This window comes from Natrix helvetica, assembly GCF_964273705.1.
Source record: "Natrix helvetica genome assembly, chromosome: 12".
NCBI classification, from domain to species: domain Eukaryota; kingdom Metazoa; phylum Chordata; class Lepidosauria; order Squamata; family Natricidae; genus Natrix; species Natrix helvetica.
In genome coordinates, this window is record NC_138556.1 from 11,020,279 (window position 1) to 11,042,235 (window position 21,957).

Consider the following 21,957-nt stretch of genomic DNA (forward strand, 5'->3'; position numbering starts at 1 on the left):
AGAACAGGACAACGGCATTGCCCTCCTCCCTTACATCAAAGGGAGGAAACGTTGCCAAGACAATCTCAATCTTACACGGGAAAAGACCCGAATACAACAAGACCAGCGTACCTACACCCGTGAAAATCTACGAAAATAGATAGATAGATAGATAGATAGATAGATAGATAGATAGATAGATAGATAGATAGATGATAGATAGATAGATAGAGCAGGGGTTAGAGAGATAGAAATAGATAGATGATAGATGATAGATAGATGATAGATAGATAGATAGATAGATAGATAGATAGATAGATAGATAGATAGATAGATAGATGTAGATGATGCAGATATAGATATAGATATATATGACAAGAATGCTGCATAACTCTATGCAATGCAAAGTATATAAGCATAAAATAGTATATTTTAGATAGTTGGCAAAATCCAGATCCCTCAATGAAACATTGCCATCAGATGGCAGGTCGTCTCTGCCCCATGGCATGGCATACCCCACATCCATATTCAGATGGATGTGACTTTAATGGCTTTCATAAGGCCTTCAAAATCTGGGTCTGTCCTGGCATTGAGCTAGGATGTTAGATTAAGAGAATAACTTTAGATGTATATAACAGAATAACAGAGTTGGAAGGGTGCAACATTTGAAAAGGGCCATGGAGGTCTTCTAGTCCAACCCCCTGCTCAAGCAGGAGACCCTATACCATTTCCGACAAGTGGTTGTTCAATCTCTTCTTAAAAACCTCTAGTGATGGAGCACTCACAACTTCTGAAGGCACACTGTTCTTACTATGTTCTTACTATTCTTTTTACATTTGTATTACTTTGTTGTGTTCATCTGTTGTAGACAATCATGGATCCCACAGTCACAGTTTGCAAGTTGGGCAGTCACATTATCTGATAAAATGCATGCATATGCAGCACAAAACTTTGGCTGTCCTTTGTGTGTGAGAAAATGCATAGGAGGGCACAACAATTAAACCACGAGCACAAGGAACTGATTTTTTAAAATGTCATATTCCCTCTTAAGGAAATTGTATGGATGAATTTCTCCAAAACAGGTATCAAGCTATACACGACGAAAGAATATCTTGCAGGATTTTTTTTTACTAGCTCATAATCTTAATGTTTCCTTAGATCAGGGGTGTCCAAACTTGGGAACTTTAAGACTTGTGGACTTCAACTCCCAGAATTCCCCAGCCAGCCTTTACCTTAAAGCAGGGGTGTCCAAAGTTGGCTGGCTGGGGAATTCTGGGAGTTGAAGTCCACAAGTCTTAAAGTTCCCAAGTTTGGACACCCCTGCCTTAGATAGAAGCTCTATAGTTTAGATGACTGTAAAACACTTTTTTTTTCATCCATCTTGACAGTTCTGATAAACTCTTCAGTACCCTTTACTTTAAGTGATGACATTCATTGGCAAGAAATCAATAATGCTTTGTTTTTGGAGAAACAGGTAAGTTTTACACAACATCCGAGTCAAGAACCATCACATTTTCTACAAAGGGATTTGGAAGGGGTTAAAGGTCACTCTCCGCTTTGATTCTTCTTCATGTGATCTTTTTGTGTTCATGTCTAGATCTGGCAGAATGTGAAATGGGCTGGACTAAATTTCAAGGTAACTGCTACAAGCATTTTGAAGAGAAACTCACCTGGATGGAGGCAGAGAAACTATGCCGAAAACATCAATCCCACCTGAGCAGTATCATCACACCCGAAGAGCAAGAATTTGTGAACAGTAAGAATGGCAACTTGATATTTCTATTAAAAAAATAAAAAATACCCCAAACCAATGGACTTCTAGGATTACAACACTGATACAGAATACAGTACTGATTCTGAATTTCACTTAGAAGAAACGGTGTGTCTAGACAGGTTAAGTGGTATATTTTAATTAGACTGCACCAGTGCCGCTGTATATTATTATCATCAACTGTAGTTCACAGAAGCTGTGTTAAATCCAAATATTTCAGCTGACAGAGCCATAAATTAATCTAATCAAAATACCATTAGAATCCATAGAAATGTCAAATAATTTAGCCCTGATCAAATGATCCAACTTTATATTCCTTCCTTTTGTGCTTCACAATCTTAGCCTGTGATTCATTCCAGTTGCGTTGCAGGACTTGGTCTTCCAGCATTCTTTGATATTCCAAAACATTTTCAGAAGCTTTATCAAACTACTTTGTGAATCCAATAAAGAGGCATTGCCCAGGATTCCTTGTTATAACTGCTGCTTGTTCTTTTCTTGATTTATCTCTTGTATTTCCATTTCAGTAATCTTTTCAGTTGTATTATATTCCAAATGTTCAAATTCTACTTCAAGGAGAAGTTTAATATTTTATTCATGTTCTAATCTACCCAAAGAATTTCAGTAAATAATTGGGTGCATTGTAAGTGTGCTAAACATATCATTATTCAATTGATATTCAGTAGTTATTATGGGACAAACTAGATTAGACTATAGATTCTTAAACTGTAAAATGTAAATTGCTGGCAATCTCTGCTACTTTTCTGGAGGGAGATGTTTGGAATTTTTAAAATCTAAGTATTGAATGTCCTTAGAATATCCAAGCAACTTGAAATTAAGTTATTAGTTTTATTTACTATGGAAAATTGAAGCATGCACAACTTTGGGGGGGGATCATAAATTCATCATTAATAACAAATTTGGGTTTTAGTTCCTGCATTCATTTCATCATTTTTTTCTCTTGCTTTTTTTCAATCTCTTTGAATGCTGCTTAGTGAATTCCTAATATTTCCGCTTTAGAAATAAAAGCTGCATGGAAATTTGATAGATCACTAACACAGCCAAAATAGTTGGACGTGTTCATTCTATATTAACATTGATCAAGCAGCAAAACAAGCATTTCAGAGCTTAATTTTTATTTTATTTTAAAAAGAAAGTCAAGCAAACTTGATAATAAGGTGGGAGGCTATGAAATCTCTTATATAAAGGGAATATATAAACCACAGAGGTCCAGTTAAAACTTCGCCATTAGTAAGTAGATTAGATTTAGAGAAATCAATGATTTCTAAAGTAAAGTCTAACAAGAAAGATTCCCAAAATATATGCAATTACAAAAAAGAAAAGTAAACAGCTAGTAGTCTATAATAAAATCAGAAAGGTTAAGAATATCTGCATTTGACAATGCAGCTGATTTTTTTTTAAAAAAATGGTCCTGGTTATTAGGTACTTTAGTACACCTTTGGGCCACATGATACTATATGAGGATGCCTGGTGTTTATTTTTTTCTATTAAAAAAACATACAATTTAAAGAGATCTTTCATTTCTTGGTAATGAAAAATGGGACCCTTTTAGAAAACTCTTTGATATGGATGTAATGGTGTACTAGAGGTCTGTAAATCATTCACAATGTAATTTGGATTTTCAAATGGATTCAAAGACCTGACTTGACCTCATTCAGACGTCTGAAATAATTTGGAACAAGGGTTTTTCCCCAGATGCAAAAAAAGGTCCCTTGAATTGCCGATTAAGATCCACATCAATTCAGAGGCATCCAATTCGAAGCTTCAGATCATTTCAGATTCCAATCAACGAATTGCATTTCTAAACTGAATGTTTGCATCGGGGTGGCTTCAAAAATTTCAGCAGCAGGTTCTGTGCCCGGTTGCTGGGTGTGCATGGCCATGGTGGGCGTGGCCATGGTGGGCATGGTCTAGTCAGCCTCCTGCACCATGGCAGGGAGGAGGGGGAATGTTCCCCTTCCTCAGGCTCCAGAGGCTTTCCTTGGTGGCTCAGAAGAAGCTTCTTGGATAAGAAATGAAATGTCTTCAAAGAAAAATCAGAAAGTCCAGTTGCCTCTTTTAAAAAAGCACCTTTGGGACAGAATCCCATATATTCCTGGGTCTCTACAGATCGATAATATGGGGGGAAATTTCCTCAAGGATTCCCTAAAAGAATGCAAATGACCAACTTCCATTCCCCACCATCCAGTCAGAGCTGAAGAAGCTTCTTGGATGGTCTAGTTTGCCTCTTGAAAAAGCACCTTTGGGACGATAATAAAGGTTGTGTAGCAATCTTGTGCATCAATAATAAAGCCATTTCCCATAGCTGCTGATAGCAACACATTACCATTAATTACTTTCCAGGGCAGGGAATAATTTTTAAGGGTATGTGAAGACTGAATCACTCCAGTCCTCTATGCAGTATTTTCTAAAACTAAACCAGAATAAATAGCTCATTATTACTTACTGAATGAAAGAAACTGTTCCTCATTTAAAGTGATCATTGCTTAAACTAGAGCTGTGCAGTACTTTGGATTCAAAAGCAAGAAGGTGCTTCAGAATCTGTAGAGGCATACCGCAGCATCTCTCGATAACTCCTTAAACCTTGTGTGTCTCTTCCAGGGATCTTTGTGCAACTCAAGAGACAGATGTGCACTGCTGGGAAAACATGCAGCTGCTTTAAAGAACTGTAGGCAGTTTGGGTGTTCCAAAGCTCCTTTTTGCATTGAATTTAAAGTGCTCCTTAGTTGAGTTTGAATCTCGCTCCTTAAGCTCAAAGTCTAGAGAGTCATCCTCTGCCTCCAAATAAACCAGCATTCATTGTTAATTTCTCTTTCTCTCTGTGTTATCTAGGCAATGCACAGAACTACCAGTGGGTTGGGCTGAGTGACCGAGCTGTAGAAGATGACTTCCGCTGGTCAGATGGACATTCTCTGGTAAGTTAGACTCTGGAAGATATCAAATATAGAGATGTTTCTGGACTGTTGGGAAATCAATGCTTCAGAAATCCAAGAATCCAACAGGACCTCTATTTGGGGAGTGCCAATTTGAGAAAACACTACAAATCATCTTTCTTACCCTAGAAGTATATTATCCAAGTCTCCAGATCTTCTGGTGAGCCTTTTCGACACCGAGTGCCGAAAAAGGAGCATGTGTACGCACTCATTGGGGCTGCAACCTGGAAGAGGAGCGACCCAGGGGACATTGCGGGCACCGGAAAATGAACATCCGGTTTCCGATGCACGCATGCGCACTGTCCGGCTCATCTTCTTGTTACTGGCGCGCATGCATGTGCAATAATCAGCTGGCACCAGAAATCATGCTCACACCAGAAAACAGAAGATCAGGTCTTCCAGTTTCTGGCACTGACGCACGAATGAAGGCCAGCTGATTGTCACCTGTGCATGCACGCCAGTCACCTGGAAGATACCGCGCATGCCAGGCAATATGGCTCCATGAGCCACATGTGCCATAGGTTCACAGGTGGTCCTAGAGCAACCCAAAGTCTTAGCTACAGCTTCCAGAACCCACCAAATAATTACTTTTTATGTTACAGGAGGGGAATGGTTAAATATGCAGGGAGTAATACTACTCATAGCGCCTTTCCATTTGTACTAATATTGAGAGGGCGATCAAATTAAATCAGTATTGATCTTAAGGGCTCCATCCTTAATCTTAGCAATGCCCCCTTTAGAATGCAGCTCTCATGAAGCCAAGATAGTCCATGGTCCAAAAAAGAGATTGGGCATCTCAAAGCAGGATGAATTAGGCATCTTCCTTAATTAAAATTCCTTCCTTCCTCAAAAGTTGCTTGTGATCCATAATGGAAAATGAATGTTTGATGGGGAAAGTATACCCCTAGCTAAGAAGCAGGTTATGACCCTCAAATTCCAGCATTATAGAGCAAAACCACTTTATGGGAAAGTGGCAACTGCTGCTAACTTTAAAAAAAATGTGATACCGAAATATAACTTTATCATATTTTACTATATACAATACAATACAATAGTAGCGTTGGAAGGGACCTTGGAGGTCTTCTAGTCCAGCCTAGGCAGGAAACTCTATACCGTTTCAGACAAATAGCTATCCAACATCTTCTTAAAGACTTCCAGTGTTATCTTAAATTAAATCTTAAATTATTGTATTCTATTCCCATTTCATTTTAGACTGCATTTTATTCCAATTCCATTTTAAATTGCATTTTATCCAATTTTAGTAATAATTTGTTGCTGGAACTTTGCACTTTGATATGGCCCCACGCATGGCTAATCAATAAATAAAGACTTAAGATTCTAACTTGAAAAAAAAATGGAGAATTGTGAAAGGTCTAATGTCTTTGTCCCTTCTCCCCTTCCTCCCCCCCCCCCGCCCCCTCCGCCTTCATCTGGCTCTCTGTTTTACTCCAGATCTTTTTCCCTCTTTCCTTAGCAATATGAGAATTGGCGACCTAACCAACCGGATAACTTTTTTGCCAAAGACGAAGACTGTGTGGTCATGATCTGGCATGAGAAGGGTGAATGGAATGATGTGCCATGCAATTACCATCTCCCGTTCACTTGCAAGAAAGGAACAGGTGAGGCATGGGTGAAATTCAGCAGGTTCTGGAGAACCGGTAGCGGAAATTTTGAGTAATTCGAAGAACCGGTAGTGGAAATTTTGAGTAGTTTGGAGAACTGGCAAATGCCATCTCTAGCTGGCCCCAGAGTGGGGTGGGAATGGAGATTTTGCAATATCCTTCCCCGAAGAATGGGGATTTTGCAGGTTCCTTCCCCTGGAGTGGGGAGGGAATGGAGATTTTGCAGTATCCTTCCCCCTGGACTGGGGAGGGAATGGAGATTTTGCAGTATGCTTCCCCTGGAGCAGGGAGGGAATGGAGATTTTGCAGGTTCCTTCCCCTGGAGTGGGGAGGGAATGGAGATTTTATAGTATCCTTCCCCTGGAGTGCGGAGGGAATGGAGATTTTGCAGTATCCTTCCCCCTGGAGTCGGGAGGGAATGGAGATTTTGCAGTATGCTTCCCCTGGAGCAGGGAGGGAATGGAGAGTTTGCAATATCCTTCCCCTGCCACGCCCACCAAGCCATGCCTACAAAACCTGTAGTAAAAAAAAATGAATTCCACCAGTGAGGTGAGGCTCAATGTCCTGATCAAAAGGATTCACAGCCCCAATCAAGCAGTCCAAGATGATGGACTGCAAAAGGCTTGCAACTCAGCAGTCCAGATCCTGAGGACTCTCAGGACTGAGCAATAATTAAAAGGTGCTAAGCAGTGAGGCAAGACTCGAGGAAAGACATGGCAGATCCAAGGACAGGCTGTCCCAGCAGCTGAACATGAAATATTGAAAGCTATTGGCCCTGTTGCAAGTGCAACACATGCTAATCATAACCAGTTGCAGAAAACAAGCCTCTGGGAAGCAATAATTCACTCTAAGGGTATTGCTACAAGTGCTACATTCATGGGTCTCTTCCAGGTAATTTAACATGCCTTCATTTGGACTTCTCCAGGGTACATGCATTGCTCAGGTACAATTCTCTGCACATCTTTATGCCTGTTTAGTGCCTGTTTGTTCTCCTTCCTGGGATGACAGTTTGAGAAGATCATAATCCATGTCTCCTGGAATTAATAAAGAAAGGCCATAGCACTTCTCCCAAGCTGTAGTTTCTGGCCTATTGTTTCAATCAGCACCACATAACTGGGTCTAATATTTACTTAAATGTCCTACAATGCTTCCATACCACATTGGATTTTGACACCATGGGAAATTTAAGCATAACCACATGCTGCAGTGCTACTAGTCCTCAGGCAGTTGTTTCCCCACGTCTGTCTCAAACCACTCCTCCATATGCCAGTATTGTTTGTGTTACGCAATACAAATATTATTTGTAATATAGCAATAGCACTAAGACTTATATACTACTTCGCAGTGCGTTACCGCCCTCTCTAAGCGGTTTACAGAGTCACCATATTTGCCCCCAACAATCTAGGTCCTCATTTTACCCACCTCGGAAGGATGGCTAAAGCAGCCTTGAGCCTGGTGAGATTCGAACTGCTGAATTGCTGGCAGCTGGCAGTCAGCAGCAGTAGCGTTGCAGTACTCCATTCGAACCACTGCGCCACCGTGGCTCTAATATGTAAGGAGCTTCTTCATGTATTTTATAACAAAGTCACTTTGTTCTTACCACTGACTCAATTCCCACTAGAGTGCCTTATTACTTCAAAGTTGCCCTGATATTTTGGTATACAGCTCAATATTATCCTATTTACCTTCGGGTAGCAAGATCAGATTAAAAAACCAGCACCATGCACTTGTAGTAAGGTCAGCGGGCCAAACTATAATTCTAAAACAAATCCAGCAGTTGAAACATAAACATGAAAAAATTACAGTTTTCAGGGTTAAGCAGCAAGGGGTTAACCAGTGGAAGTAAAAGTCAGACTGTTTTGACCTAGGTTTCCTGAGAAAACATAAATCACACGCTTAGTCCCCCAAACCCTCTTTTATTTAAACCGCTGTGAATTATGGCCATTCACAGCCCGTAATGATTCACAAACAGTCTGTGAAAAGTCCGACAGATGTCTGCCACGGTCTTTCAGGTTAATGCTGATAAGCACCCACCTTTATCTCCCTTGAAACGCTGCCAGAGACCTAATTGCCAATTATTTTTGCCAGGCCAAACGTAGCACAGAGTCAAACAGAACTTCTCAGAGCTTAAAACTGATCATATGAACTAATTGCTTCCTGCAAAAGCTCACGTCCCCTTGCTCCTCTTTTATGTCTTATGGGAGGGGCCAATCATCTCCCAGCCTTACTCCCGAGTCGCTCCTTTTTTCTTAATTGTTTTTGCCTTCTGACAGCTCTGCGCACGTGCACGCTGGGAACAGGCTCAAACTGTTCTTCTGCCTCGTGGATGTCAGACTCCAGAGGCTCCGGAGGCAGCACATCACTCCCAGATGGCCCTGGCCCCCTTCTCTGCCTCCGACGCAGAGCCTTCGTCTGAACTTTCCCCAGACTCAAGGACCAGCCCATGTTCCTCCCCAACCTCCTCACTGTCTGCTGCCAGCTCCGCAGGCCACCAGCGGACAACAACAGAGACATTCCCAAGAAATTAAGATGGTTTAGAGTCCGGACACAAAGTCACATTGATACTACTATACATTTTCAAGCCTTTATATAGTCTGGTGCATTCTGATGATCAGAAATTATAACTATGGGAGCAGCTAGGAGCATCCTGTTGGCTGACTGCTGCTTTGAGCAGAAAACAGTTTGGAAAACAAATCTCCTTTTCTCCCCCAGTTGCCTGTGGAGACCCTCCCGCAGTTGAGAATGCCAGGCACTTTGGCAAGAAGAAAGACCGCTACGAGATCAACGCTATGGTGCGCTACCAGTGCAGCCAGGGTTACCTACAGCGCCATCTGCCCATCATCCGATGCCAGTCAAATGGGCAGTGGGAAGAGCCTCAGATAGCCTGCATAGACCGTACGTAAGGTTTTCTGATGAACTTTCACCATAGAGGGAAGACATAGCAGCCCAAATAGAGAGTGGTGCAGTGGCCTAGAGGGGGAGCTCTCCCCTCACAATCAGGAGGCTGTGAGTTCAATCCTACCTAGAGGCAGATATTTCGCTCTCTGGGCCCAATGAGAATATATTTGCCGAACAAGACTTCGCATTGGCGACAGGAAGGGCATCCGGCCAGTAAATACTCTGCTAGCTCCATTCAGTTGCTCAGACTCCATCCCGCGAGGGATTACGGGGTTTTTAAAAGAGGAGGAGGAGGAGGATAGCAGCCTAAATGGAAATTTACAATAATTATATTTATTCAACTGGATTAGATATAGGCATGATGTCATATTGATGAATTTAATTGTCTGGGTTTGCATTACCTTGGTTCATAAACTAAGGTGGCTAGTTCTGATGAGGCAGTTAGTCTGCAACAATCTATATTAAGTATTTTTGGATTAAAATAAAAAGGCGGAGAGGGGAAGTGTGGTTATTATTTGCCTGGGATGACTCAGTGAAGTAGACAACTCGGGAGAAAATCAAGTCGAAGGAGAGATATTGCCTTTCCTCGGGATAGAATTAGAGCTGCAACAGATTCCTACACACTATTTGTACAAACCACCTACTCGTTTGTAACGTTCTTTTAATTAGGAGGGAAATCCCTGAAAGACTTTCCACAAATGAGATTCAAACCTGCTTTCGATTAAGACAATGCCTGCGCACTGTTACACAATCGTCCCTTGTGCACCCACGTTTCTGTCCTAGCTTTCTTTCCTTGTTAGCCGCGATCGGATGATTCATTCTAACATTCAAGCTGCTCCACCGAACCTCTCGCCACGTGGGGAAACGCTCCTTGACAGTAGCTTGACCCCGACAGAGATCACAGATACAAACAGCTCCTAGGAAAGCTGGACTGCAGGGGCTGGCTGGTAAATGGAGCCCCGAGCCCTTTAATTACCATATTTATCGAAGTATAAGACGCACCTTTTTCCCTCAAAAAAGAGGCTAAAAATCTGGGTGCATCTTATACACTGAATACAGCATTTTTTCACCTCCTGAAACCCCACCCCCTTCACCAAAATGGGCGTGCACAGCCTTTAGGAGTTTTGCAGAGTGCTCCTGGGGGCTGGGGAGGGCAGAAATGAGCAAAAAACAGGCCATTTTTTGCTCAATTTTGCTCCCCCAGCCCCCAGGAACACTCTGCAAAGCTCCTAAAGGTTACGCATGCCCTTTTTTTGTCACAAAATGGGCCATTTTGTGCTCGTTTCCCCACCCCACCCCACCCCCCACCCCCCACCCCGCAGTAACACTCTACAAGGCTCCCTAAAGCTATTCATGCCTTTTAAAAAAAACAGGCCTGTTTTTGCAAAAAACGGGCCGTTTTCGGGAGGTCTGCAGATTGCAAAAACTTTTTTTTAAAAAAATTGCCTCTTCAAAACCTTGTTGCATCTTATACTCCGAATAATACAGTAACTAAAGGATTGCCAATAGTTGGCAAGGTCTTCTTGGACCACATATGGTCCTCAGCAAATTTCTATAAATCTTGGGTTTCTCAGAATTGTACAAGAGCACAGAGCAAGAAGAGGAAGTCGCAAGGCAGGATGAGTATAAATTAAAGAAGGGTAATAGTAGTGGCCTCCAGGGGTTTGGAATTCAACCTTTCAGCCCAGCCAACTGGTCAGCGGTAGAAGGATATGAAGTTCTAGTCCAAGCTCTCTGCTCTCCTACTGTACCCTCAACATTTCCTGGAAGGGTCATGTAAGCACATATTGCAAGCCGCATGACCATCTCGAAAGACATCCGAAAAGATGGATGTAGTAGGGAATAAGAGTCCAAACTGAAGCAAAAATCGGTTGCAATATGGCATTTTGGAGAAGGACAAAGACAGGAGTCGGTTCCTACTCCACAAGTTAAAAGCCTGATCTTTTGATGCATGGATTTGTTTTGGACAAACCAAGAGCCAAAGAAAAATGGTCCTGAGATGCAGAACGTGGTTATTTTCCTGCTTGATTCATGCAGTTTTTCCTTTCTTCAAATGTTGCACACTCAGGGGTCAACATAAGATTGCTGTAGAATAGAATAGAATAGAATAGAATAGAATAGAATAGAATAGAATAGAATAGAATAACAGAGATGGAAGTGACCTTGGAAGTCTTGTAGTCCAACCGCCTGCCTAGGCAGGAAATCTGTATATCATTTCAGACAAATGGTTGACCAATATCTTCTTAAAAACTTCCAGTGTTGGAGCATTCACAACTTCCGGAGGCAAGTTGTTCCACTGATTAATTGTTTTTACTGTCAGGAAATTTCTCCTCCGTTCTAAGTTGCTTCTCTCCTTGATTAGTTTCCACCCATTGCTTCTTGTTCTGTCCTCAGGTGCCTTGGAGAATAGTTTGACTCCCTCTTCTTTGTGGGAAACCCCTGAGATATTGGAACATTGCTATCATGTCTCCCTTAGTCCTTCTTTTCATCAAACTAGTCATACCCAGTTCCTGCAACCGTACTTCATGTGTTTTAGCCTCCAGTCCCCTAATCAACTTTGTTCCTCTTCTCTGCATTCTTTCTGGAGTCTTCACATCTTTTTTACATTGGGTGTGTTTGAGTGCATATGCACCCTTCGATCACTGTTCACTCCTGATAATATGGCTGGACAAGTCCTTGCAGTATTCTAGGCAAGATTTTGGGGAGTGTTTTGCTATTGGCTCCACCTTCTTGGAGCTGAGAGAGAGGGACTGGCCCAAGGTTATCCAACTAATTTTGTGTCTAAAGCAAGAGTAGAATTCACGGTCTCTACCTGATGGCTCAACCTCTACAATAAACTGACTGTCTGTTTAACCCAGCTGGAGAATTTGAGCTATACCACAGAAGTGCCCAACCTGTGTGCATCTGTATAGTTCATCTGAACTGACTCTTTTATTAGAAATGGTAGCATAACCTTCTTCGTAGAGCATAGAATGATTGGGCTACAGGGGACCTTGGAGGTCTTCTAGTCCAACCCCCTGCTCAAGATAGGAGATCTTGTACCATCCCGGTCAAATAAACTAAGTTCAATAAGTTCAATAAACTAAATGGTTCTCCAGTCTATTTTTCAGTTGATAGGCTAAACGTATCTTATGGGGTAGATTTCAAGGCTCCAAGAAAGTTTTGGACCATTTTTTATCTTCATCATAAAAAAAGCTCCAATCAGGGAGCACCCACAACTCTGGGAGGCAAGCTATTCCATTGATTGATTGTTCTCACTGTCAGAAAATTCCTCCTTCCTTCTTGGTTGGATCTCTCTTTAACGGTCTTCCACCCATTGCTTTTTGTCTTTCCCTCTGGTGCTTTGGAAAGTAAGTCAATCCCCCCTTCTCAAGTCCTAAAAGACAGTTATCATGTCCCCCTAATCCTTCTTGAAACTCAAATCCTTTGGCCACCTAATGAGAAAGAGAAGAGCCGAATGCTGGGAACGATGGTGGGCAAGAGAAGAAGGGGACGACAGAGAAGGAGGTGGCTGGATGGAGTCACCGAAGCAATCAGCGTGAGCTTAAATGGACTCCAGGGGATGGTAGAGGACAGGAAGGCCTGGAGGAACGTTGTCCATGGGGTGGCAATGGATCGGACCTGACTTCACAACTAACAATCCTTCTTTGTCACTGCGTTAAATGTTTGCTAGCTGAACTGAAAGAGTTACTGCGCCAGGTCATAAGTTTTTATCAGCAATGATTTATTGCGCATGCTTAACATGTTTATATACATCACACATTCCAGAGACTTCTTTCCTTTTTGATCTTTGTTTGTCTGCCAGGAAGCTGGAAGACAAACTGCTTCTGCCAAAATGTAACAATTAGATAGATTTGTTTTATTTCTATTTTCGTTTTATTTTAATATGAAAAGTTTGTTTTTTATTTGAACACGTTCTCGGGTTTTATTTTAATTTTCGCTTCTTGAAGAATATGCCTGTTTGGAAAAGGCGTTGACTCCTAGACCTCATTTAGTTCAGGGTGAAATTTCCCCTGACATTCTTGTTGATAGGCTAAACGTATCTTATGAGGTAGATTTCAAGGCTCCAAGAAAGTTTTGGACCATTTTTTATCTTCATCATAAAAAAAAAGGGGGGGGGGAGAAGCTCCTGTTTCATTTTAAGCCACCAGGTCAAAAGATTAAACTTTCCTAACTCTTAATGCTAACAAGGCTTTCATTTACAAGCAGCTCCCCCTCTCCATCTGGGTCCCCTTCAAGCAGCTCTCTTGCTCATCCAGGGGACAGGAACAGAATTCTCTCTGGCAGTGCCCGAAATCTGTTTGTGGGAAGGAGGAAGATTGGAGGGACAGGAGGAAGGCAGGACAAGACCTGCCCCCACCCCCACCCCCAAGTGCACGAAGAAATCCCCACCCTGCTCATACATCAACTCCCGGGGGTCCACAATTAAGAAAAAAGCATAATTGTGCAAGAGAAAGAAATCTGGCACGGTCACACACTTCCCATGGGCAGCCAGAGAAATAACATGCTGCAGCCTCTGTGGTGTTTTTCCACAGAGAGAGAGAGAGACAGCAGGAGGGGAAAAGTCATTCAAGCCAGGCCTTTGCAGCCACCCTTCCTGAGTAACAAGGTCTCCTTTCTTCCCTCTCTCCTCCCACAGCCTCCACCTATAAGCGCAGACTACACAAGAGGAGCTCACGGGCTCGGTCAAGAACCAATGGAAAGATGACAGCATGATCCACCCTTCCAAGAGAGAGCAACCGAGGAGGAGCAGAGAGGGACAGGCAGAGAAAGAGAGAGAATTTATGGAACAGTTATATTAACAAAATTGATATATTTTTCATTGTTGTTGCTTTTAAAGGGGGGGAAGTCTCATTATATAAGGAACAATGTGTGTACATATAAAGAAAAAGGACAAAAAGAAGGCGGAGAGAAGGAGGGGGGAAACCTTTTGCCAAATAGGAAGCAAACACGATTCCAGCATATATATTTTTTATAGAATGATTCTTAGAGCCAACTATCTTTGTGCCTTTGTGGGGAAAGGGGACAGGGGGGTGGGGTGTTACAGAGGGTTAAGTTAAATAATAGATTATCTGGAGGAGGAGGAGGAGGAGGAGGAGGAGGAGGAGGAGGAGGAGGAGGAGGAGGAGGAGGAGGAGGAGGAGGAGGAGGAGGAGGAGGAGGAACAACAGGATAGGGGGAATCCTGTTTTTTATCTCACACGAAACGTAATTTGTAAACTGCAGAGTGGACAAGTACTCTTTTTAAAAGCCCCCTTTCCCATCCATTGTTCCACATTTGCAGCAAATATCATGGGATGGAGTGGGAACTACAGGGAGGAAGCGAGCAGAAGCGGGTGGAAGTATCGTTAAGGTCAGGAAAGCTCTTTTGCAGCTCTCCCGAATACACATCATCATGGGTGCGAACTGCGATTCGCTTGTTTTTGGATATGTTCATTCCTTTAAATAAATGCAAAATGTCAAATCACGTGTGGGAGTTGAAATTAGCCAGAGCATCAGAGCCGCTCAAATGCAAACAGGTAAGAAGAGGGAGGGGGGGAGGCAGAACAAAACTCCACACCTTACTGCCTTTTTTTTTCCAGTTCCGGACCTTTGTGGTCAGAACCCGAGGGTCCTAGCTCAGGGGTCAGCAACCCGGAGGCTTTGGAGCCGCATGTGGCTCTTTCATCCCTCTGCTGCGGCTCCCTGTAAACCAGTCAGCTCTACAATTGATAGGGCTTTCGGTTAGGACAGGTAGAAGAAAAAGGACGCTGCGCTAGGAGACTCTATGGTGGGGAAACTGGACTTCCGGTCGGCTCCAGAATTGAACGGGGAGCTTCGGGTTAGGACCTTTGTGGCTCTTTCGAGTGTTTAAGGTTGCCGACCCCTGTCCTAGCTGAACCTGATGCTGCATCTCTTCTGACTTGCTCCCTCTGCTCCCCATTTTTATTCTGCGGGAACAGGCTAGTAATGCAACTTCATATTGCTTCTGTTTCTTCTTTGCTGCAGTTTTCTTCCCCCCGGGACACCTGGCAAGGCAAAAGCAGCTCCCATCCTGAGATGGCGTACTCTCTTTCAACAGGGAACGGTGCAGGGCGCTTGAGATTCCCTGCACCTATTTATATATTTTTTTTAGAAAAAAATACATATATATGTTATATTAATGGAAAGCAGAGAGGAAACCAAGAGGGGTCATTTTTTTTTCTACAGTAACTTAAACGGACTTGCCAATGTCTCGGAGATGCTGGTAGGAGTTCAGCTTTGGTTACGTGCTCTGTATACCATGGGGAAGGGGGAAATGCGTGGAGACGGGAGGGAAGAGTGGGTCTGGTGAACAGAACCAGGAAGAGCCTTTTATATTGCAAAAGAAAAAGAAAGAAAAAGCCATCAAGGAAAAGAGCCCCAGAAGTATTATTTTCTTTTCTTTTAAACTTCTGTGCACACACAAAAAAATAAAAATAAAAGCAACTCTGGAATGAAAAAAGAGCCAAGCCTATTGCTGTCAGTGCTATGGTGAATCCTTGTACAATAAAAGTTGTTACAATTTAACCTGGCTGAGGTGCTATTTGCATGCACTGCGGGAGGGGGGAAGTGCACCTGGATGGACGCATGAATGTATTTGATTAGCGGGGTATACATGTACCGCTTGTGGGTGAGTGGTGCGGTGACCTAGAGGTGGAGCCCTCAACTCATAATCAAGAGGCTGCGAGTTTGATCCTAAGTAGATAATTTTATCTCTGCGCACAATGAGAATAGATCTGCTGAACAAAGCTCCGCATTGGTGACAGGAAGGGCATCTGGCCAGTAAACACGCAGCTCCATTCACTTACCCAGAGTCCACCCCCCCAAGGGATTATGGGGTTGTTAAAAGAGGAGGAGGAGGAGGAGGATGCACCGCTTGTGGGTATTGGAAAGGTAAAGGTTCCCCTTGCATATATGTGCTAGTCATTTCCGACTCTAGGGGGCGGTGCTAATCTCCGTTTCAAAGCCGATGAGCCATCGCTCTCCGAAGACTTCTCCGTGGTCATGTGGCCAGCATGACTAGATGCCAAAGGTGCAATGAACACTGTTATGTTCCCACCAAAGGTGGTCCCTATTTTTCTATTAGCATTTTTACGTGCTTTCGAACTGCTAGGCTGGCAGAAGCTGGGGCAAGTCACGGGAGCTCACTCCATTACGCGGTGCTAGGGATTCGAACCGCTGAACTGTCAACCTTCTGATCGAGAAGCTCAGCGTCTTAGCCACTGAGCCACCGCGTACAATACACCTTGGGTATTGTAGGGCAGATTAAATGCCCTGCTTGGTCACATCCAAAAGAGGGGATAGCTAAGACCCCACAGCTCAGAAGATTCACATGGAGGTGTGGAGATGAGACCCTTCAAAAGATACTCCTAACATCGGTCCTAATGAGTTGACATTGTTCGCTGAAGCAGCCTCCTGTTTCGTACATCCTTTGATTAGTGGGTGGTTTGTAAACGTTTAAAAATGCTCATCCAGTTGTGCTTGTTTACCTTCCACACAGTCACATGGTCCTCATCCCTAAATCACTGTATTTTCTGTTTGACACGTGGTGGTAGAAAACTCCCATGTTATAGCCCTGAAATCATGACAGTGCCAGCACCCAAGTGAAACCGGGGGAGTAAATTTAAAGTGGGTGGTGGGGGAGAAGGTAGCCCCAGCCTTTATGGCCAAAGTGTACTTCCGAGTCCTTGGTGCTCTCTGAGCTTGGTGCTTTTCTTGCAGGCGTTTCATTACCCAATCTAGTAACATCATCAGTGCTAGTAAGGAGTGAGATTTGTGAAAAGGAGGAGGAGGTGATGGAGGAGGAGGAGTCCTTGGTACTCTCTGAGCTTGGTGCTTTTCTTTCAGGTGCTTTTCTTTCATTACCCAAACTAGTAACATCATCAGTGCTAGTAAGGAGTGAGATTTGTGAAGAGGAGGAGGAGGTGGTGGAGGAGGAGGAGTCTTTGGTACTCTTTGAGCTTGGTGCTTTTCTTGCAGGCAATTTCATTACCCATATTAGGTAACATATTAGGTGCTAGTGGCAACATCTGATAACATCAGATAACATCATCAGATAACATCAGATAACATCATCAGGACTAGCACCAATCCATCTGGATGGATGACAACCGACTCAAGCTCAACCCCTCCAAGACGGAGTGGCTGTGGGTACCAGCTCCCCGGTTCAGCCAATTAATTCCATCATTGGCCATTGGGGGCATTCAACTTGCCCCCGTGGAGCGGGCGCGCAATTTGGGCGTCCTCCTGGATGCCCGGCTGTCCATGGATGACCATGTGACAGCCGTGGCAAGGGGGGCGTTCCACCAGGTTCGCCTGGTGCGTCAATTGCGCCCCCTACTGGACCGGGACGCCTTACGCACAGTCACTCATGCGCTGGTGACGTCTCGCTTGGACTACTGTAACACTCTCTACATGGGGCTTCCCTTGAAATGCACCCGGAGGCTACAGTTGGTCCAGAACGCAGCCGCGCGGGTAATTATGGGGAGTACTAGGTACTCTCATGTGACACCGTTCCAGCGCGAGCTGCACTGGCTTCCTGTGGTCTATCGGGTGCGTTTCAAGGTTTTGATAATAATCTTTAAAGCGCTCCATGGCTCAGGACCTAGTTACTTGCGGGATCGTATTCTGCCCCATACATCCCTGCGACCAATCTGCTCGCACAGAGAGGGCCTCCTCCAGGTGCCGTCCACAAGACAGTGTCGGGGGGCAGCGCCTAGGAGTAGAGCCTTCTCTGTGGCGGGCCCAGCCCTGTGGAATGACCTCCCTCCGGATATTAGGAATACCTCTGACCTCCGCTCCTTTCGTATTAAGCTTAAGACCCACCTATTCCAAGCAGCTGGCCTGGCTCAACTTTGATCAACTTTGATCTAACCATATCGCTCCTGACGGGTTTTTACTGGGTATTTTAATTATATTTAATTATCTAGGGGTTTTTAAATACTGTATTTTAATTGTTTTATTTATCAGCCGACCTCCTCCTTGTGCATGTCTCGGTATATGTCTCTGTTATATGTTTGTTTTGTCCATATTTATTTCATATGTTTCATTGTACGCCGCCCCGAGTCCTTCGGGAGAGGGTGCGGCTAAGAAATAAATATTTATTATTTATTATTATTATTATGTTACCTGCCGTAATTTGGCTAATGAAACATCCACAAGAAAGCCACCTAGCTCAGAGAGCACCAAGGACCCCTCATTCCATCCCTGACTTACAAATATCCTCCTTTATTGGTACAAAGCTACTAGGAAAGTAAGCAGGAAAAAGATGAAGATACAATTCTCTAATAGACCCTGTGCTGTCTTACACAAGGAGGGTCAACACCGTTAAAACATGGTAACATCGCCTGCAGCCTGAGTTTGCTTCAATGGTATGAAGAGCAAAGCAACCTCTGTGAACGATTTAGACTCTTTACACAAAGAGGGTGTTTTCATTTGATTTCAATATTTAGGCAGAGCATTTCGATCTGTGCTGTAAACAGCAGAGACCTTTCATTAGCCCATGATGAATGCAGCTCATTCAAAGCTCCTTCCACCAGCCTTCCAGTTTTTCCTTTGGCCCCTCCATGCCCCCTCCCCATGTTTCCTTTCCACCCACCCACCTCTGACCAACGCAACTCACTTTTCAACACTTTCTTTCCATTCTGCTCCAAAATGCTCAGGATTCATCGCGGTTATCCCGCTATCCACCTCAGTGCTATATGTGAATCAGGTAGAGGGGAAAAAATTCTAGAGGAAAATTAGGATCGGTTGACGGACAACTTCGGTAATCAGGATGGAGCCTGCAAATTGACATGCAAGTTACTTCTTTGAGTGGTTTCTTCCAAGTTTTATTAGCAGACATCCTAGAGACCCCCATCTTTGGACACACAGCCCCACAAGACAGCGTTCAACTCACATTTGACAATACAAAAGGTATGGAAGCCATTGTTCTCCAAAATAATGGTTGGGTTGAATGTCCCAACAGAGATTTGCTTGTTCTGCATACAAAAACTGACAAAACAAGGTGGCTTACTCTGTTTCCCCAAAAATAAGACCTCCCTGGATAATAAGCCCAATCGGGCTTTTGAGCGCATACGCTAAAATAAGCCCTCCTCGAAAATTTTGCAGCATAGCAGCAGCCATGAGGTGACCATGCTCGCCGCCTCCTGCACCTCAAAAATAATAGGACCTCCCTGAAAATAAGGCCCAGTGCTTATTTCTGGGGGGGGGTGTCAAAAGAAAATAAGACCCTGTCTTATTTTGGGGGAAACACGGTAGTAAAATGTGTTAATCCATGTCCAGATTTGTCTGCCCTTACAGCAAGCTGAACAATAGATTGTAAATGATTCTTTGTTTTCTCCTCAAACTGGTCTACCTCTAAATTAGAAAAGGTTTATATGTAGGTTTTTACAAAGACAGAAACCAGGACTCATACATTTCTCCAAGCCATAGTTTAACTACGGTTTGCTAAAGGGTTGGGTTAATAATAATAATAATAATAAGTTTGAATTTATTAGCCGCTCCCTTTCCAAGTAGGACTCGGGGCGGCGTACAATGGGGCATATAAAACACAGAAAATATATAAAAACACATAGGCGTACATACAGAACATACATACAGATACACAAACACGGACTCGAACTCGGAGGAGGTAAACAATTTACATCATATAGACAGTTAAAAAACCCGCATTAAGATACCCCAATTATAAAAACCCCGTATAGAATTAAAATTTAACGTTTAAAATACAATTTAAAACCAGTTAGGAGGAATAAGAATAATTACGATTGAGCCAGGCCAGATAATTGAAAGAGGTGGGTCTTCAGCTGTACACGGAAGGAGCGGAGATCGGAAGTAATCCTGATGTCACGGGGGAGGTCATTCCACAGGGCTGGGCCCACCACAGAGAAGGCTCTGCTCCTGGGTGTCGCCCCCCGGCACTGTTTGGCGGACGGCACCCGGAGAAGTCCCTCTCTGTGTGAGCGAATTGGTCGTAGGGATGTGTGAGGCAGGATGCGATCCTGCATATAACTAGGCCCTGTGCCATGGAGCGCTTTAAAGATCATAATCAAAACCTTGAAACGCACTCGGTAGACCACAGGAAGCCAGTGCAGCTCGCGCAGGAGAGGTGTTACAGGGGAGTATCTAGTCCTCCCCATAATCACCCGCGCGGCCGCGTTCTGGACCAACTGTAGTCTCCGAGTGCATCTCAAGGGAAGCCCCATGTAGAGAGCATTGCAGTAATCCAGGCGAGACGTCACTAGCGCATGGGTGACTGTGCGTAGGACATCCCGGTCCAATAAGGGGCGCAATTGGCGCATCAGGCGAACCTGATGGAACGCCCCCCTTGCCACGGCTGTTACATGGTTATCCATGGACAGCCGGGCATCCAGGAGGACGCCCAAATTGCGCACCTGTTCCATGGGGGCTAGTTGGACGCCCCCGATGGCCAGAGATGGAAGCACCTGGTTGAACCGGGAGGCCGGAAGCCACAGCCACTCCGTCTTGGAAGGGTTGAGTTTTAGTCGGTTGCCATCCATCCAGACCCGTACGGCCTCCAGACACCGGGACATCATTTCGACGGCCTCATTGGGGTGGTTCGGAGTGGAAATGTATAGCTGAGTATCATCAGCATACAGATGATATCCCACTCCAAAACCACGGATGATCTCGCCCAGCGGTTTCATATATGTGTTGAACAGGAGAGGCGAGAGCACCGATCCCTGTGGCACTCCACATGTGAGTGGCCTCCGGGTCGAACTCTGCTCCCCTGTCAACACACGTTGCGTCCGACCAGAGAGGTAGGAGCCAAACCACCGTAAAACGGTGCCTCTGACTCCCAGCCCCTCTAGCCGGTGCAACAGGATACCATGGTCGATGGTATCGAACGCCGCCGAGAGATCTAATAGGACCAGGATAGAGGAACAACCCCTATCTCTGGCCCTCCAGAGATCATCAACCAATGCGACCAAGGCCGTCTCCGTGCTGTGACCGGGTCGGAAGCCGGACTGGCGCGGGTCTAGATAATCATTTTCCTCCAGGTGACGTGGGAACTGCTGTGCTACCACACTCTCTACAACCTTCGCTAAAAAAGGAAGGTTGGAGACTGGACGATAATTGACTAGGTCCGTTGGGTCCAGGGAAGGCTTCTTGAGCAGGGGCCTCACCACCGCCTCTTTCAAGGCGGCCGGTAGAGACCCCTCACCCAGCGAGGCGTTCACCAGGCCCAGGAGCCAGTCACGCGTGACCTCCCAGGATGCCAGTACAAGCCAGGAGGGACACGGGTCCAATAAACATGTGGTGGGTCGCAGACGTCCACGCAACCTGTCCAAATCCTCGATGGCAACCGAGTCAAACTCCTCCCAAAGCGGTCCCTCAAGACTCGCAACGGGCGTCTCTACTGAACCACTGAAAGGGGTCCATCCCATCCGGATTTGAGCGACTTTGTCCTGTAGATAATTCCCAAACTCCTCTGCTCTACCCTGTAAAGGGGCTTCCCGTGGTCTCTCAAACAAGAGGGAACGGGTCACCCGAAACAGGGCGGCAGGGCGGTTATCTGCAGACGCAATAAGAGCAGCGCAATGTTGACGTTTGGCCGCTCTTAGTGCCACGAGGTACGTCTTCAAATATGCTCGTGCCTGTGCTCGGTCAAATTCGGAACGGGAGGATCTCCAACGACTCTCTAGGCGTCTCTTGTGGCGTTTCATCACCCTTAGCTCCTCGGTAAACCAAGGTGCCAGGGTGGTTCTTCGCCG

General features: G+C 44.5%; 1 protein-coding gene across 3 annotated transcripts in view; it reads left to right on the forward strand.

The window, feature by feature from the left end:
* ACAN (aggrecan) overlaps window positions 1-14,224 on the forward strand; it is a 77,236-nt gene extending 63,012 nt beyond the window's left edge. For all 3 annotated transcript variants that reach the window (XM_081964549.1, XM_081964551.1, XM_081964550.1), the window contains 5 exons: window positions 1,577-1,735; window positions 4,601-4,683; window positions 6,176-6,320; window positions 9,036-9,218; window positions 13,861-14,224. In XM_081964549.1, the coding sequence (XP_081820675.1) occupies window positions 1,577-1,735; window positions 4,601-4,683; window positions 6,176-6,320; window positions 9,036-9,218; window positions 13,861-13,937 (647 nt within the window). In that variant the 3' untranslated portion in view covers window positions 13,938-14,224. The remainder of the gene's footprint in view (window positions 1-1,576; window positions 1,736-4,600; window positions 4,684-6,175; window positions 6,321-9,035; window positions 9,219-13,860) is intronic.
* The last annotated feature ends 7,733 nt before the right edge of the window (window positions 14,225-21,957 follow it).